Here is an 18,598-nt window from a genome sequence, read left to right as displayed (position 1 = left end):
TTCCAGTAGGTCTTCTGCAGTATTGGTGATGATTGATGCAGATCAACAGATGATTCAGCAGAGAAATCCACCTTCTGACACTTTCACACACGATCAACTAGAAGACAAGATATTACTTGCTGCTCTTACAACAGAGATCCACCACAAGACTTTTGTCATATATATATATATATACTCTCTCTCTCTCTCTCTCTCTCTCTCTCTTTCTCTCTCTCTCTCTCTCTCTCTCTCTCTCTCTCTCTCTCTCTCTCTATATGTCTAATTATGTATGTGTATATTATATATAATTATGTGTGGTGTATTACTTGTGGTATATATATATATATATATAATTATATATATAAATATTTAATTATATATATATATATATATATATATATATATATATTTAATTATATATATAAATATTTAATTATATATATATAATTATATATATATATATAATTTATATATATATATATATATATATATAATTACACCACAAATAATTATATATATATATATATATATATATATATATATATATATATATATATATATATATATATATAAAACGCTAGAGTTGATGGTCTTTAGCCACCTTGTTAGAGCAACCGACTCCCATGTGGAAGGACGCCGGTTCGATACCAGCTCGGAGCAGGTTGGGTGGCGTAGAACTTATGGTGTTACATATATATAATGTAATAATAACAACTAAATAATTCGAACAATGTCATTTTTAAATGTGGAAATCTGGTGTGTGTGACACGACTACCCCAAAATTAGAAGTTTTAAGTGTGAAAAGAGTCTCCTCATCACCGCCGCTTTATAAAATGTTTCCATTGCAACACTGCCATTCACTAAAGCTTTAGGAGTCTCATTTAATTTCTCTACACTAGACTATGAAAATTACTGTAGTATACAACAGGGGTTCTCGAAGAGGGGGTCGCGAGACAATGACTAGGGGTCACTTGGTGATTTCCAGAACAACATTTTATCAAACTATTTGAATGACCATATTTTATCCATAACCCACAGAAGGAAGTTAATCGTTGCGTTAAAGAAACAACAACATACAATAAATAGCCATCAGCCTTTCATTTTTATATTAAAATGTAATTCAATTAATAAATGACTATTTAAAAACATATGGTTAATAAACTGTTGCATCTTTGTGTTGTCAATATGCTCATGTTTATATATGCTTACAGTTGTGTCTGCCACATTTATATATTTACAGTTTAACCACCTTGAAAAATGGGGGTCTCGTGTTACTGGCATTGTTTTTTTGGGGGTCGCAGGCTCAAAAGTTTGGGAACCCCTGGTATACTAGAAAGTGGGTTAACTTTTGAAATATATTTATTCGCTGGTCACAAACCAGATCTGACTGTCTCTCTGTCTGTCTGTCTGTCTGTCTATATATATATATATATATATATATATTTATTGTCGACAATTTAGGGCGTCACGGTGGCACAGTGGGTAGCACAATCACCTCACAGCAAGAAGGTCGCTGGTTCGAATTCCGGCTGGCCGTTTCTGTGTGGGGTTTGCATGTTCTCCTCGTGTTGGCATGCTCCGGTTTCCCCCACAGTCCAGAGAAATGCGGTACAGGGGAATTAATGAACTACATTGCCTGTAGTGTATGAGTGTTTCCCAGTGTTGGGTTGTAGCTGGAAGGGCATTCGCTGCATAAGACATATGCTGGTATAGTTGGCGGTTCATTCTTCTGTGGCGATCACTGATTAATAAAGGGATTAAGCCCCCCCCCCCCAAAATGAATGTTGTCTTCACGGTGGAGCAGTGGGTAGCACGTTTATCTCACAGCAAGAAGGTTGCTGGTTTAAGTCTTGGCTGGGTCAGTTGGCGTGTCTGTGTGTGTGTGGAGTTTGCATGTTCTCCTGGTGTTGGCGTGGGTTTCCTCCGGGTGCTCCGGTTTCCCTCAAACACATGTGCTATAGGGGAATTGGGTAGGCTAAATTGTCAGTGTATGGGTGTTTCCCAGTGATGGGTTGCAGCTGAAAGGGCATCCGCTGCATAAAACAAATGCTGGATAAGTTGGCGGTTCATTCCACTGTGTCGATCCCTGATTAATAAAGGAACTAAGCCAAAAAGAAAATGAATGAATGTCGACAATATACATATATTATATATAGGGACAAATTTTAAAAGGGGGCGGAGTTTTCACATTTGAATATTTAAATTTTAGAGTAGTCGAGTGACATCAGATTCTGAGTGACTTGACTCTAAAATTCCAATATTTAAATTTGAAAACCCCGCCCCCTTTAAAATATGTTCCCAGGGCAACTCTGTCATTCACTCGACTACCTCCGCGGTCACACCACTCTGCTTTTCCTCTTTCTTCATCTCCTCTTGTATCCAGGATAAATAGTTTCCGAGTCGAGTGTAAACGCCGTATTTCCCCTGCGCGGCGCACCTCTCGCCCCAGCTGACCACGCCGGTGAGGAACCAGGTGCCGCGGTAGTTGACTATAAAGGGCCCTCCGCTGTCTCCAGTGCAGGCGTCCATCTCCTCCATCAGGAATCCAGCACAGAACATGTTATCGGTGATGATCTGCTCGGTGGAGTTGATGCAGCTCTTCTGCTCCACCACCGGCAGCTGCACCTTGCGCAGGAAGCGGGACGAGCGCTGCAGGTAGTGTGTGGAGCCCCATCCGCTCACCAGACCCTGCTCTCCGGGCTTCATCAGACGCTCCGCCAGGTTTGCGTCTGGAAGGCAGGCTGGAGAGGCGAAGGGGCCCAGGGTCACGGCGGAGGACAGGTACAGGAGCGCGATGTCACTGTCGAAGGTGTATTCGTGATAGTGAGGGTGAGGGATGATCTTCTCCACCGTGATCTTCTGCTCGTCTTTATCCGGACGCATTTTGTCGTAGTCTCCTGCGAGAAAACCTTAATGTCAGTGAGCAAACACTAATCTTTTTTTGGCTCCAGGCTTCTGCTCTCATTCACTTGCATTGATTTTTAGTCATTCAAAAGTTTGTTCTTAAATACTGAAAAGTTATTGCGTATCATATTTAACAAACCAATTACTATGAATTATATGTAATTCATGGGTAGTTAAATATGAATCAGATGATGTCATTACGCTGCTCTGCAGTCAGCCAAACGTTGCATTGCTGATCATGATGTGAAGATCAATAGATCTGTCCTTCACAACACACACAGGTCTCAGATCAGTTTATCCAGACATTTTAATCTGATTCACCAACTTGTTGAAGAACCGAATTAGCCAGAGATCAGTTATCAAGGTTAAAAGATCCTCGATCTGCCAAATCATCTTAGATCATTTAAGCGAAGTACGAAGAACAGATCCCAGTTGTGGTGATTCTACAGTTGCTACGGTAACACGATAACTATAGTAAATGATCTGTTGTGGTGATTCTACAGTCGCTATGGTAACACAACGACTATAGTAAATGATCTGTTGTGATGATTCTACAGTCGCTATGGTAACACAACGACTATAGTAATTGATCTATTGTGGTGATTCTACAGTTGCTATAGTAACACGACTATAGTAATTGATTGTTGTGGTGATTCTACAGTTGCTATGGTAACACAACAACTGTAGTAGTTAATCTGTTGTGATGATTCTACAGTTGCTATGGTAACACAACAACTATAGTAGTTGATCTGTTGTGGTGATTTTACAGTTGCTATAGTAACACAACGACTATAGTAAATGATCTGTTGTGATGATTCTACAGTTGCTATGGTAACACAACAACTATAGTAGTTGATCTGTTGTGGTGATTTTACAGTTGCTATAGTAACACAACGACTATAGTAATTGATCTGTTGTGATGATTCTACAGTTGCTATGGTAACACAACGACTATAGTAATTGATCTGTTGTGATGATTCTACAGTTGCTATGGTAACACAACGACTATAGTAAATGATCTGTTGTGATGATTCTACAGTTGCTATGGTAACACAACGACTATAGTAAATGATCTGTTGTGATGATTCTACAGTTGCTATGGTAATACAACAACTATAGTAGTTGATCTGTTGTGGTGATTTTACAGTTGCTATAGTAACACAACGACTATAGTAATTGATCTGTTGTGATGATTCTACAGTTGCTATGGTAACACAACGACTATAGTAATTAATCTGTTGTGGTGATTCTACAGTTGCTATGGTAACACAACGACTATAGTAATTGATCTGTTGTGATGATTCTACAGTTGCTATGGTAACACAACGACTATAGTAATCGATCTGTTGTGATGATTCTACAGTTGCTATGGTAACACAACGACTATAGTAATTAATCTGTTGTGATGATTCTACAGTTGCTATGGTAACACAACGACTATAGTAATTGATCTGTTGTGATGATTCTACAGTTGCTATGGTAACACAACGACTATAGTAGTTGATCTGTTGTGGTGATTCTACAGTCACTATGGTAACACAACGACTACAGTAGTTGATCTGTTGTGGTGATTTTACAGTTGCTTAGTTAAATTATTTATCCTCCTGTGAAATTTTAAATATTTTTTAAAAAATATCAAGATACTGGTATTCAGCTTAAACAATAAATTATCAAACAATTTGGAAGGCATAGACCGCATAAACCACTTTTAAATAGTATCATGTGTCACAAATGTTACTGTATTTGTGACTGTGACTGTAGAAGAGTGTTTATAAAGTGTATGGGGTCTTGAAAAGTGTTAAATTACAGAAACACAATTCTAGACTTTAAAAAGTTTAAATTCACTGAACTATTGTACTGTATGTCTTAAATCAATTTAAACAGGTCTTCTTTGTCTACCAATGTTTTAAATATCTTACTTACACTAGTTTTTGTTTTTTATGGTATTTTAATGTTTTAATTGAGCCATTAGAAGATTTCCTGAGCGTTTAGCCTTGTGTAAGTCTGAAATTCTGTTCATAATGCTCTTAAAAATGTCTTCAAAAGTCTTCAATTGACTTGCTGAAAGTGAGTGTGCGCACGCACCGATGGTGATGTGGTGTGGTGTCTGCTGCAGACAGTGAGCTGCTGTTATCACCCAGCGCTGATTAATCAGAGAACCACCACAGAAACCATACTCATCCTCACGCCGAAGAAGAACCTGCAGACCATTCAGTCATTCAGGAGACACTGATAGACATATTTATAAGGTAATTTATCAGCTCAATCAATGAAATAAATGTTCCTCTTTAGTTCAAAAATAATAACAATAATATTTTAATAATTATTCAAATAATAACAATAATACAAATTTAAATAAATTAAAAATAAATAAATAAGCAGTAGTAATTTTTCTGACCTGCCATGGACTCCCGCCCTGTCGCTGCAGCTGCCCTCCAACAATACGCGTGTCTTCGTTTCCTCCCGTGAAGTCACTTCCTGTGTCCAACAGCTGGTCCGGTGCAGTGAGTTCGGTTTGGTTCTGGTGAGTCGAGTTTTCCAGTGCACTCCTGTTGTGATGTAATGGATGGGAGGGGCTTGTTGAAGAGTGGGTGTGATTTGCATAATCGGCATGGGTGTGGCTTACATCATCCAGTGAGCGTGACATGATGCCTCCAGTCCACTGCTTCCCACAGGGATACTGCACTAACACACACACAAATGCAAGCACGCACGCACGCACGTACACACTGGAGCTGATCAGAATGTACACGATTTACAGTATAAAATATGAAATATGTATAGGAATAAAGGAATATTTCACCCCCCAAATCAATTACAGATCATTTAAGATAAGAGTGTTATATGAAAATATACACACACACTCACAGGCCACTTTATTAGGTACACCTCACTAGTACCAAGTCTGACCCACTTTTGCCTTCAGAACTGCCTTCATCCTTTTGGTCCATATTGACATGATAGCATCACTGCCGCTCACTGGATATTTCCTCTTTGTCGGGGCATTCTCTGTAAACCATAGAGATGGTTGTGCGTGAAAATCCCAGTAGATCAGCAGTTTCTGAAATACTCAGAGCAGCCCGTCTGGCAGCAACAACCATGCCACGTTCAAAGTCTCTTAAATCCCCTTTCTTCCCCATTTTGATGCTCAGTTTGAACTGCAGCAGATCGTCTTGACCATGTCTACATGCCGAAATGCAGTGAGCTGCTGCCATGTGATTGGCTGATTAGAAATGTGCATTAACGAACAGTTGGACAGGTGTACCTAATAAAGTGGCCAGTTTCTCTTTGTGTGTGTGTGTGTGTGTGTGTGTGTGTGTGTGTGTGTGTATTATTAATAAATTAGTACCATTAAAAGAATAGTACATGTTAGTATTAAATAATTTAGCTAATCTAGTACCATTAAAATGTCATTACTTGAAATAACATTAAGATTAATTAAAATAAATATTAGAAATATAAAATATTGTTTTGCATTTCATTTTTTCTTTTAAATGTTTAATATGATATTTATTATATATTGTTAAATCAATTATATTTTTTGTTAACTAAAGCTAACGGCATTAAAATGCATCACTTGAATTAAAAATAAACATCATAAATAACTTTATGGATTAAAATGTGAATTGATCTAATTCTAAGCTTTTACTTTAACTATTAAATTATATTATTAAGGAAATAATGTCATATGAGGAAAATATTTTTTATTTATAACATAAAATACAATAAATATACAATATAAGCACTTAAATAATTCAAATGATCATAAAAACTACATGAACAATTTTAAAGTATTAAAATAAAAATAACAACTAAATTACTAAAACACAAAATCTAAATATTTCAATATTATGTAAATCTAATGTATGCCAGTGACAATGATGATAACATATGAGTTTTTTTTATATAAATATTAAATATTATTTAAACAAATGTTTAATAGAATTACAGGTCTCACAAAAGACAGATCAGCATGTGTTTAAGACTAACTCATAAAGTGAAACACGCTTACATTTTATTTCACTTCAACTACATTATGGTAAACAACCTCAGTGTTTAAGCTGTGAATATTGTCAGTCAAAGACACACAGACAGACAGAAATACAGACAGACAGACAGACAGACAGATAAACAGACAGACGGACGGACAGACAGACAGATAAACAGACAGACAGACAGACAGATAAACAGACAGACAGACAGATAGACAGACAGACGGACAGATGGACAGACAGACGGACAGACAGGTGTTGGTGTGTTTGTACCTGCTGGACTGCAGCTGTGTCCATCCTCATCCAGCTGATATCCGTCTGCACAACTGCACTCCACACCTGCTGTCTCAGTCTGACTACAGTAGTGCAGACACCCGCCGTTCTTATACTTACAGTCAGACACTTCTGAACACAAACACAACACGAGACAGTCAGGATCTGCTGCTGAAGCCACGTGATAAAATACTGTCCTCATTTATAGCAGATACTACAGTCAATTCACTGCAAACTGTAGTATTAATTGTAGTTGACTGATGAACTGTACTCAATACTGTAGTGTACTTTCATTTTTACAACACTGAACTGTGGTGTATAGTCATTAGTCACTGCCATCATAACAACTGTAGAATTACCTCAGCAGATCAATGACTATAGTTAGAATACTCGAAACACCACAATAAAATACATCCTGCCCATATCTCAGCCTCCACATCAAAGCTCCTGAAAGCACAGAAGATCAAGCTGCTCCAGGATTGGCTAGCCCACTTACAAGACATGAACATTATTGAGCATGTCTGGGGTAAGATGGAGGAGGTGTTGAAGATGAACACAAAGAGTCTTGATGAGCTCTGGGAGTCCTGCTGAAGGCTTTCTTCTTCATTCCAGATGACTTTATTAATCAGTGATGTGAGTCATGTCAGAGATGTATGGATGCAGTCCTCCAAGCTCATGATGGAGTCAGACACAATATTCATTCTGTCTCCACTGCAGCAGGACTTTATATTCTATACTGGACATTATTTCTGTTCAGTGATGAGACTTTAAGCAGAGTCAGAGCGCACTGTCCTCATCAAATCAGTCAACATCAAAACATGATCATGTTTTATTGAGCTCAAATAAGCAAAATCTAGAGGCCTCTGCCTTTCATATACGACACTTCTGACACCAAATCATCAACTAGAAGTCCAGTTATTATTTGCTGTTCCTAAAACTTGGATAGACCACAAGACTTTTTTCAGGTAGTGTATTTGTAGCCAATAACATTGCATGATTTATATTTGTTTTCTTTTTCTCCATCATTAAGCTGGTTTGTGTTGCAATCCAGACTACTGTTATCCTATTTTTCTTCTGAGACTAAAAAACAAACCGCATCTCCTCTTAGAGCTTTCGAGCCATGACAACCAAACTCACACCAGACCTCCAAACTATTCTGACTCAGGTTGCTATATCTTTTCCAGCTGATCCGACTTCCGGTTTTCCGGAAAACGTCCCAGGACTGTCGGAAAAATCCCATTGAGTTAACATTGGACCAAACTTTGTGAGCTCATAACTCTGCATCAGACTGTCACACAGACTTCTAACTGAGCTTATTTAACTCAGACTACCTAACTGCCAATAACTGATGAGCTTTTAACTTTCTGGCCACGCCCTAGCAACCACTTTTGGGACCCTAGAAACTGTCTCATAGACTTCCACTGCAAAAGACTGTCATTGACTCAGCATTAGATCAAACTTTGTGAGCTCATAACTCTGCATCAGACTGTCATACAGACTATTGGCTGAGCTCATTTAACTCAGACTACCAAACTGCCAATGACTGATGAGCTTTTAACTTTCTAGCCACTCCCTTACAACCAGATACTGCACCCTAGCAACTGTCCTTTAGACTTGCATTATAGAGGCCCAGATTGATATTGTCATGCTGCAGTGTGATAGAGACATGGAATTGTTTTTAACTGTTCATACTGGGAGAAAGCTTTGATACATCATCAGTCTAAGCTGTTAATCAACTTTATAGCAACAAAACAGACTAACCTAGCAACGAAATAACAGCAGCTATATCTCAGCATCAGAACATCGTATTGAACATCATATTGATCTATCTATCATTCATCCATCCATCCATCCATCCATCCATCCATCCATCCATCTATCATCCATCTGTCCGTCCGTCCATCCATCCATCCATCCATCCATCCATCCATCCATCCATCCATCCATCCATCCATCCATCCATCCATCTATCATCCATCTGTCCGTCCGTCCATCCATCCATCCATCCATCCATCCATCCATCCATCCATCCATCCATCCATCCATCCTTCTATCCATCCGTCCGTCCATCCATCCATCCATCCATCCATCCATCCATCCATCCATCCATCCATCCATCCATCCATCCATCCATCCATCCATCTATCATCCATCTGTCCGTCCGTCCATCCATCCATCCATCCATCCATCCATCCATCCATCCATCCATCCATCCATCCATCCATCCGTCCGTCCGTCCATCCATCCATCCATCCATCCATCCATCCATCCAACCATCTATCTATCTATCTATCTATCTATCTATCTATCTATCTATCTATCTATCTATCTATCTATCTATCTATCTATCTATCTATCTATCTATCTATCTATCTATCTATCTATCTATCTATCTATCTATCTATCATTTTTCAAACTGTTTTAAACGAAATAAACTATTACCAGCAGGCTGGTACAACAAGCCCAGACTGTGTGCATGCTTGAATACGTGAAGAAAAGTGTACCTGTTTCACAGTTTGTGCCGCTGTATAGAGGAGGACAGAGACACTCCTGCACGCCGCGGTTTTCTCTGCACATTCCTCCATTTTGACAAGGGTTAAAGCGGCACAGATTCAGATCTGAAACACATCAACTCAGTCACAATCCCTACATACAGTTGGTCAGAATTATTCACCCCCTGCTTATTTTTCCCCAATTTCTGTTTAACGGAGAGATGATTTGTTCAACACATTTCTAATCATAATAGTTTTATTAACTCATCTCTAATATCTGATTTATTTTATCTTTGCCATGATGACACTTCTATACAGCTTAAAGTGACATTTAAAGTCTTCACTAGGTTCATTAGGTTAACTAGGCAGGTTAGGGTAATTAGACAAGTTATTGTATAATGATGGTTTGTTCAGTAGACTATTGAGAAATAGATAGCTTAAAGGGGCTAATAATATTGACCTTAAAATGATTTAAAAATATATAAAAACTGTTTTTATTCTAGCTGAAATAAAACAAATAAGACTTTCTCCTGAAGAAAAAATGTTATCAGACATACTGTGCACATTTCCTTGCTCTGTTAAACATCATTTGGGAAATATTTAAAAGAGAAAACAATTTCAAAGGGTGGCGAACACTTTTGACTTTAACTGTATGATGCTTCAGAAATCGCAATGTCAAAGGCATCAAATGACAATACTAGTGTGATTTTATGCATACATAGAGTTTATTAAATGCAAAGGTTTGCTTTAATTTAAGGAAATTATGAAAAAAAATAAAATATTGGGGAAATAAAGTCGATTCATCATAACAGATGTGTTTCTGTCAAAATTAAACAATTCAACATGATTCTGAGCAGTACTTTATATGTATATATATATATATATATATATATATATATATATATATATATATATATATATTATTAAAGAAACCAATGTAATGTAATGTAAATCTAACACCATAAATGTCATTACTAATATACTTCACATTCATTGAAATAAAATAATACAAGATGTCATTGGAGATTTCAGCTATTATTCCAGCATTTCTATTTTTTCCCTTTTAAATATTTAATGTAAATGTAATATTAAATAAACAATACAATTATTAGCTAAACTGACACCATAAAAATGCATTACTTTACATAAAATAAACATAAAAATGTATTATAAATTTGTTTCACCTAATTTGACCTTTTTGCCAAAGCAACATTTCAATGTTTTCCGTGAAATATTTAATTATTAAATGCATTATCAAAAAATAAATAAGGTCACATATACACAAATATTCATACTTGCATATTTTTATTCTTCCATTCAGTAAAACAAATCAACGAATAATTGATCACTGAAGTTGCTGTTAATTCATTAAAAAGAGGGAAAAGGATAATGGAAGATTTCCGACAATTATGGCCTGTTTTCACTGAGTGGTACAGTGCAGTATGGTACGGGTCAATACGGGTAACTTTTATCAGGCTGGCATTTCCACTGCTAAAACCCTTTTGATGTGTGTGGTGTACGACAGAAAATTTCAGTCGCATCATTCTCTCTTGAGGAAATGTCTACAGTAAAGCTGTACGGGTCGCTGTACGGGTCGCCACCTGGTGGCGGCTGGGTGTACTGTAGCTAAAGCGGTTATCTGCTGCAGTCAGTGTGTGGAAAACTGATTAATTAAATCAGATCTTTTGTAAATTTAGGTAAATATCTTGGCGCCTGAGTTTGTATCGCGGTCAGAAATAACACTATAAATGGGCATATATTTTGTCCCACCACTAATCCACAACTCAAAAAACTAAAACGAAGTCACGCAATAATTTCAAGCACTCTTGGGGGCCCCCTGGTGGCCACGGGGCCCTAAGCAGCCGCTTAGCTCGCTTATGCCTTGGGCCGGCTCTGCAGCAGACATATCCTACAGTCAGAGCAGACCTCTCATCTGTGTGTGTAATCTTCAGCAGCACATGTAAAGTCTGTTAGAGAGTAACTCCGTCATCCAGAGTTCATAACAGTCCAGAAGATGATAATAGTTAAACATGGCAGTTTATTCATGTTTTAGGTTGCTGGAAGAATCATTTGCTCATTTGTTTTTTCAGAGCGCGTCACTCTCGTGTTTCTTCTGAAAGGATCGGATGTCAGAAGCACTGCAATAAACGTTATCCGCTTGTTAAGTGGTGACATGTTTGTGACGTATGTATACTGTTTCCGGGTCCAAGCCGCCATTTATCTGAGTGGAGAAATCATTTGTTTATGATCAGGTTTTATTCCTATCACACATTAAAGTTAATTTTATATAAAGTCATAGTGTACACAACAATCTCTGGGCTTGCTGCATAACAAATACCAAAAATTATAACAACTTATAAAAACATTAATCACTTTCTGGCCATCGGATATTCGTCATGGACATATATACTGCCATCGTGATTTTCGAAAGCCTTAAATCGCTTTGTAAACGTTTATTATTATCATTTCATGAGTCTCCCTATTCAGTTCTTGGACCCGGAAGCGCTCTATTCAACACTTAACAAGCGGATTATCATCAGCTCAAGAAGTTCGTCATTTCAAATATAGACGTGCGGCGAACGCAAGCCAGAAAGCGAAGCCGCTCGCGCTTCAGATGGCCTTGTAAACAACTACAGCGCACAGAGGAAACTCTGCTCTTCTTCATGGCTTTATGGCTGTTCATCAAGACGACGACAAGGTTTGTTTGAGCTCGGGTCGATCATGGCTCGTTATTATATGTCGATATTATTACAGTGTAATGTCTCGGCTGTGTATTTAAAAATGGCGCTTCCTTTGTTTACAATTTTCCTGCTTGTGTACCTGCTAGTGATGTATCTCTGTAAACCAATAGCGTTCAGCTGCACGTCTTGCTCTGCCTTTTGGTACCCTTTTGTTTTCTATGGCACGGTTCGCTTTAAGGTACCTTTTGACAGTGGAAACAGCCTTAAAACGTGCCAAACTGTACTATACCGCCCCTCTCAGTGGAAACAGGCTATTAATAAGTCTTTAAGGGGGAAAGTCAGATTGTTAAACTGAAACACTTGATCTGTTTTGATGCTTAAGAAATGGTCTTCAAATCATGAGGTGGAAATGATTAAGAAAATAGTATGACTGCAGCTCAACACTTACTCTTATATCTGTACCAGAACTCCATCTGGAAGAACACAAGATGAACGGGTCACACTTTACAACAAGGCTTCATCAGTTCATGCATTTACTAATAATGAACAATACTTCATTCATTCATTTTCCTTCAGCTCACTCGCTATCTCTCCAGAGGTCGCCACAGCGGAATGAACTGCCAACTATTCCAGCATATGTTTTACACAGTGGATGCCCTTCCAGCCGCAACCCAATACTGGGAAACACCCATACACACTCATTCACACACACATACACTCACACACACACACACAGACACACACACACACACACACACTTGTTTGTTTGTTTTTGTGAAAAGTGGGGACATTACATAAGTTTCCATTCATTTTATACTGTCCAAACCGTATATTATATTGCCCTCACGCCACCCCACCCCTAAACCCAACCATCACAGGAGTCAGTGTCTAGCTTTACTCTCTGATTAAACTCATCCTGTAGGATTTATAAGCATTTTGAGAAATGAGGACGTCACCAATGTCCTCATATTTCACCTCTTTTTTGAAATACATGTGTCATACCCATGTCATTATACAGATCTGTGTCCTGATATGTCACAAAAACACGTGCACACACACACACACACACTCATACACTACGGCCAATTTAGTTCATCAATTCCCCTATAGCGCATGTGTTTAGCCTGTGGGGGAAACCTACGCCAACACGGGGAGAACATGCAAACTCGTCACAGAACGCCAACTGACCCAGCCAGGACTCAAACCAGAAATCTTGTTGCTGTGAGGCTACAGTGCTAACCACTGAGCCGCCCATCCCCTCCTTACTCTAGCACTTAATTCTCTGAGCACAGACAGCTCCTCTGTATAATCAGCTCTTATTCTTGTTGAATCTCTGAATGCCTCCTCAATTGTAAGTTGCTTTGGACAAAAGCGTCTGCTCAGTGACTGAGTGTAAATGTAGTAATTGAGTACCGTCTTCTCTGTGCTCTGGAAGATCTCGGACGCCTCCTCCAGAGAGCAAAGCTCCTCGTAACACTCGCGCTCCAGACTCCCGGGCTTCATCTCCTCCAGAAACGTGTTCGCCCTGCGAGTCCTGATCCTGAATACGCTGACCGCATCACGCCTCTGCAGAAACACTGAACAACAGCAACACACTCTTCAGCAGGGAACTATAAAGTCAGAATTATTAGATTTATTCAGCTGTTTCTAATCATAATAGTGTTAATAACTCATCACTAATAACTGATTTATTTTCTCTTTGCCATGATGACAGTGAATAATATTAGACTAGATATTCTTCAAGACACTTCCATACAGCTTAAAGTGACATTTAAAGGCTTCACTAGGGTAATTAGGGTAGAGTTAAGGTAATTAGGCAAGTCATTATATAACAGTGGTTTGTCAGTGGAGACCAGGGGTTGCCAAACATTTCAGTCTGCGACCGTTAAAATAAAAATGCCTGTGACTCCCACATACCTCAAAGGTTCATTCATTCATTTTCTTGTCGGCTTAGTCCCTTTATTAATCCGGGCTCGCCACAGTGGAATGAACCGCCAACTTATCCAGCAAGTTTTTACGCAGCCGATGCCCTTCCAGCTGCAACTCATCCCTGGGAAACATCCACACACAAACTCATACATTCATTCATTCATTTTCTTGTCGGCTTGATCCCTTTATTAATCCGGGGTCGCCACAGTGGAATGAACCACCAACTTATCAAGCAAGTTTTTACACAGCGGATGCCCTTCCAGCTGCAACCCATCTCTGGGAAACATCCACACACACATTCACACACACACTCATACACTACGGACAATTTAGCCTACCCAATTCACCTGTACCACATGTCTTTGGACTGTAGGGGATAACCGGAGCACCCGGAGGAAACCCACACGAACACAGGGAGAACATGCAGACTCCACACAGAAACGCCAACTGAGCCGAGGCTCGAACCAGAGACCTTCTTGCTGTGAGGCGACAGCACTACCTACTGCGCTGCTGTGTCGCCTATTTATTTTTATTCATCTGAATATTTCTTCATTTCATTTTTTAAAATAAAATTACAGGTTCTGTTTGTTAACACTAAAAGTGTCTTGCTTTGCTGTTTTTGTAATAAATGGAAAGCAAATTTACATTTGTCTCCTCCCTTTTTGTCTGATCTGAAAGTGTTCTGATCCGTGACTAAAAAACCACAATGTGATCCAAACCAAGAGATTTGTGATCTGTTACACCACTAACGCACATCAAAACAGTCATTTAATTCTGCTTTAAGAGATTATGCGATAACAATTGTACAACATTAATGGACAAACCAGTGGACCGACCACATTGTAAAACATCTCAAATGCTGTATTTGAATCTCACAATTCAACAGTTTTCTATAAGAAAATTCTTGGACAATCATATTGCATAGTATTCTACACCATTTTCCAGTATAGTGTTGGTAGTGCGTTCACACTGAAACTCTAAAAAGGATAAGTGCACTTTAACTACCTAGATGATGCACTTATTTAACCATTAAAAAGAATACGGTATTGTTGGACACTTCACGCACTCAACGACCGCGGCTTTGCTCACGTAGTGGAAGGGGCGAATCTATTAGGCACTGATGTTGGATTACTTCATTTATTTTGGATTGAGAAAGAAAATTTCTCCCCCGACAGTGATAATAGCACCTCTCCATGGGTGAATGCTGTTATATTCATGGCAGGTATTATCGGGTAGTTTGGTAATTTACTTTGCTAATTTGGCAACCGTCAAACATCATCAGGGAAACGGCTTGCATTTCTGCATAGTAAAAAACTTTCAGTGTTCCATTTGGGATGACACTACATACATATACTATACTGTTAAGTAAGTAAGGGCGTAAGTATGTAGTGCATACGTGCATAGTGTGCCATTTGGGACACAGTTCAAGACTGATTCAGTCCAGTAAGTGTTCATGTTGTAACTTGACCTAATTTTGCATGTAAGATAGGGCGAGACCATTCTAACCTAATTGTGTCGAGACTTGTGGTCTTATTCACTTCCATTAATTTTTAGCTGTACAAAACAGCTCGATACAGTGCTTGATTTAGCAAACTGGTATTTTCTTATCACTCATTTTATTTTCGGCTCAGTCCCTTTACTCATCAGGGGTCGCCGCAGCAGAATGAATCGGCAACTTATCCAGCATGTGTTTACCCATGCACACTTGCATGCACATACATACACTTCCACCTATTTAGTTTATTTAATTCACCTACAGCGCATGGCTTTGAAACCGGAGCATTCAGAGAAATCCCATGCCAACACGGGGACAACATGCAAACTCTACAGAGAAATGTCAACTGACCCAGCCGAGGCAACCCTGCATTGTTCTTGCTGTGAGGCGACAGCACTATCTACTGCGCCACTGCGTCGCCCTTTGTTTAGATGTGTTTAATTATGGTTGGAGCTGAAATCTGCAGTACACTGACCTCCAGGAACAAGTTTGGTGATCCCTGCTCTAGAAATTCTGACATTATGATAACCTTGGATGAAAACATCCCTGTTATGCGATTACTGCTCTAAAATATGCTTTTAAAAAATTTTGATGAACACGATATATTTTATTTTATACAACAGTTCTGTCTGGTTCTCAAATCTGATTGGCTGATAGCCGTGTGATATTCTGCAATATCAGAACTCCTACAGCCACTTTGTGTATTACTCCGCTCACATACAGCCAGCAAAAAGCAGACACTACAGATCTAAAGTGTAAAAGATGCACGCTCAGCTGTTTCACTGTCAGCTTATGATTTGAATCTAAGGTGGAAGAAAGTAGTTCCTCATACAAAAGGGTTTTTGAGACTCTCCATGTTTGTTTTTGTTTTTATATACACAATTATGCCGTCAAACTGTTGTATAAACGCAATATTACACGAGTAGCAGTGCTATATGGCTGTATATTTTATATATTGCTCATTTAAGAAACATTTTAAACAGTTCGGAGCAGTAAACATGTCAGGCTGAATAACATAAACCACTGACGTCCACTATCTTCATTAGTTTTAATAACACAAATATCTGACAAAAATCTAACAAATGTCACAACATCAGCATTGAATCATTAGAAAATGATGCACATCTCCACCTCAGATTTACATTTTTTTTTTTTTACCCCGTCCTGGAATTATTCCTTATATAAGCTAGCTGTCAGATAAAGGATCACCTGAAGAGTGAAGTGCGGAGCTCAGGTGGATGAAGAGAATAATCAGCCAGAACATCGATCCGGACATCAAGACAGCAGCAGATATGATGGAAAGATCCTGCTGGACACATCAGTGAAAAACAAGACTGAATGACTGATTTCACACCGTCTTTCTGATTCACTGCCAAGCTTTTATTATAGTGAAAATGTTTTTGGTGCAGTTTTACATTTACATTTAGTCATTCAGCAGACACTTTTATCCAAAGCGACTTACAAATGAGGACAAGGAAGCAACTTACACAACCAAGAGCAACAATGAATAAGTGCTGTAGGCGAGTTTCAGGTCTGTAAAGTCTAAGAAGGAAAGTATTAGTATTTTTTTTTGTGTACAGTTAGTGGTATATCCAGAGAGGCAATTGCAGATTAGGAAGTGTAGTGGAGACTAAATAGTTGAGTTTTTAGTGGTTTCTTGAAGACAGCGAGTGACTCTGCCGTTCTGATGCAGTTAGGGAGTTCATTCCACCAACTGGGCAGATTGAATGCGAGAGTTCGGGAAAGTGATTTCTTCCCTCTTTGGGATGGAACCACGAGGCGACGTTCATTCACAGAACGCAAGTTTCTGGAGGACACATACATCTGCAGAAGTGAGAGCAGATAAGAAGGAGCAAGGCCAGAAGTAGCTTTGTAAGCAAACATCAGAGCTTTGAATTTGATGCGAGCAGCAACTGGCAGCCAGTGCAAACGGATGAGCAGCGGAGTGACATGTGCTCTTTTAGGTTCATTAAAGACCACTCGTGCTGCTGCGTTCTGAAGCAGCTGAAGAGGTTTGATAGAGTTAGCTGGAAGCCCGGCTAGTAGAGAGTTGCAATAGTCCAGTCTGGAGAGAACAAGAGCTTGAACAAGGAGTTGAGCTGCATGTTCAGATAGGAAGGGTTGGACCTTTCTGATGTTATAGAGTGTGAATCTGCACGATCGAGCAGTTCTTGAGATGTGGTCAGAGAAGTTTAGTTGGTCGTCAATCGTTACTCCAAGGCTTTTCACCATTTTGGATGCAGTAATTTGTTGCCCCATCCATCTGGATTGATGTGCATGTGCATGTTCACAATTTGTTATCATTTAAAATTACTATGGTTAAAGTAAAAACTAAATGCATTTGTGCTTACCATAATCTGATTATACATACACTACCTGACAAAAGTCTTCAAGTTCCAAGTTTTAGGAACAGCAAATCATACCTTGACTTCTAGTTGCCTCATATGAAAGGCAGAGGCCTCTAGATTTTGCTTGTTTGAGCACAATAAAATATGATCATGCCTTGATGTTGCTCAAGATTTTCCACCAGAATACATTAAACTCCAGATCTGCATTCATATTTGATCACAGGTACAGAACTCACCTTCACCAGTTCAGCGGTTCACCTGAAGAAGTTATAGCTTCTGAACAGCAGCGATCAGCTTTACAGACTCCCAAATCCCTGTTTGTCCTGCACTACAACACTGACCTTTAGACAGACTGTGTTTACACACACACACACACACAAACACATTTAAAGGGCACCTATTATGCAAAAATCACTTTTATAAGAGGTTTAAACACAGTTGTGAGAATATATCCAGCTCCTAAATATTAACATGAATTAATTGTGTTTGTTATAATCAGATTTGA

The 18,598-nt window shown here is 38.8% G+C and overlaps 1 protein-coding gene across 4 annotated transcripts; it reads right to left on the bottom strand.

The window, feature by feature from the left end:
• Positions 1-1,183: 1,183 nt before the first annotated feature.
• LOC100004411 (coagulation factor IX) lies at positions 1,184-18,399 on the bottom strand. 4 transcript variants are annotated; one of them, XM_009291991.4, is made up of 9 exons: positions 18,330-18,399; positions 16,955-17,051; positions 13,735-13,898; positions 12,770-12,794; positions 9,653-9,766; positions 7,149-7,280; positions 5,282-5,568; positions 4,969-5,083; positions 1,184-2,876 (listed from the first exon to the last, which is right to left on the bottom strand). In XM_009291991.4, exons 2-9 carry the CDS (start codon positions 17,019-17,021, stop codon positions 2,296-2,298), a joined length of 1,485 nt encoding a protein of 494 aa, XP_009290266.2. In that variant the 5' UTR covers positions 17,022-17,051; positions 18,330-18,399; the 3' UTR covers positions 1,184-2,295. The 4 variants fall into 4 exon arrangements, with proteins under 4 accessions (XP_009290266.2, XP_001343728.5, XP_073780253.1 ...); XM_001343692.8 differs by having other exon boundaries at positions 1,620-2,876; positions 16,955-17,054; XM_073924152.1 differs by having other exon boundaries at positions 1,620-2,876; positions 5,282-5,563; positions 16,955-17,054.
• Between the last annotated feature and the right edge of the window lie 199 nt (positions 18,400-18,598).

The sequence above is a fragment of the Danio rerio genome, chromosome 15, assembly GCF_049306965.1.
Source record: "Danio rerio strain Tuebingen ecotype United States chromosome 15, GRCz12tu, whole genome shotgun sequence".
NCBI lineage: Eukaryota > Metazoa > Chordata > Actinopteri > Cypriniformes > Danionidae > Danio > Danio rerio.
The sequence above is the reverse complement of the archived record's forward strand: the minus strand, read 5'-3'. Positions and strand labels throughout refer to the sequence as shown.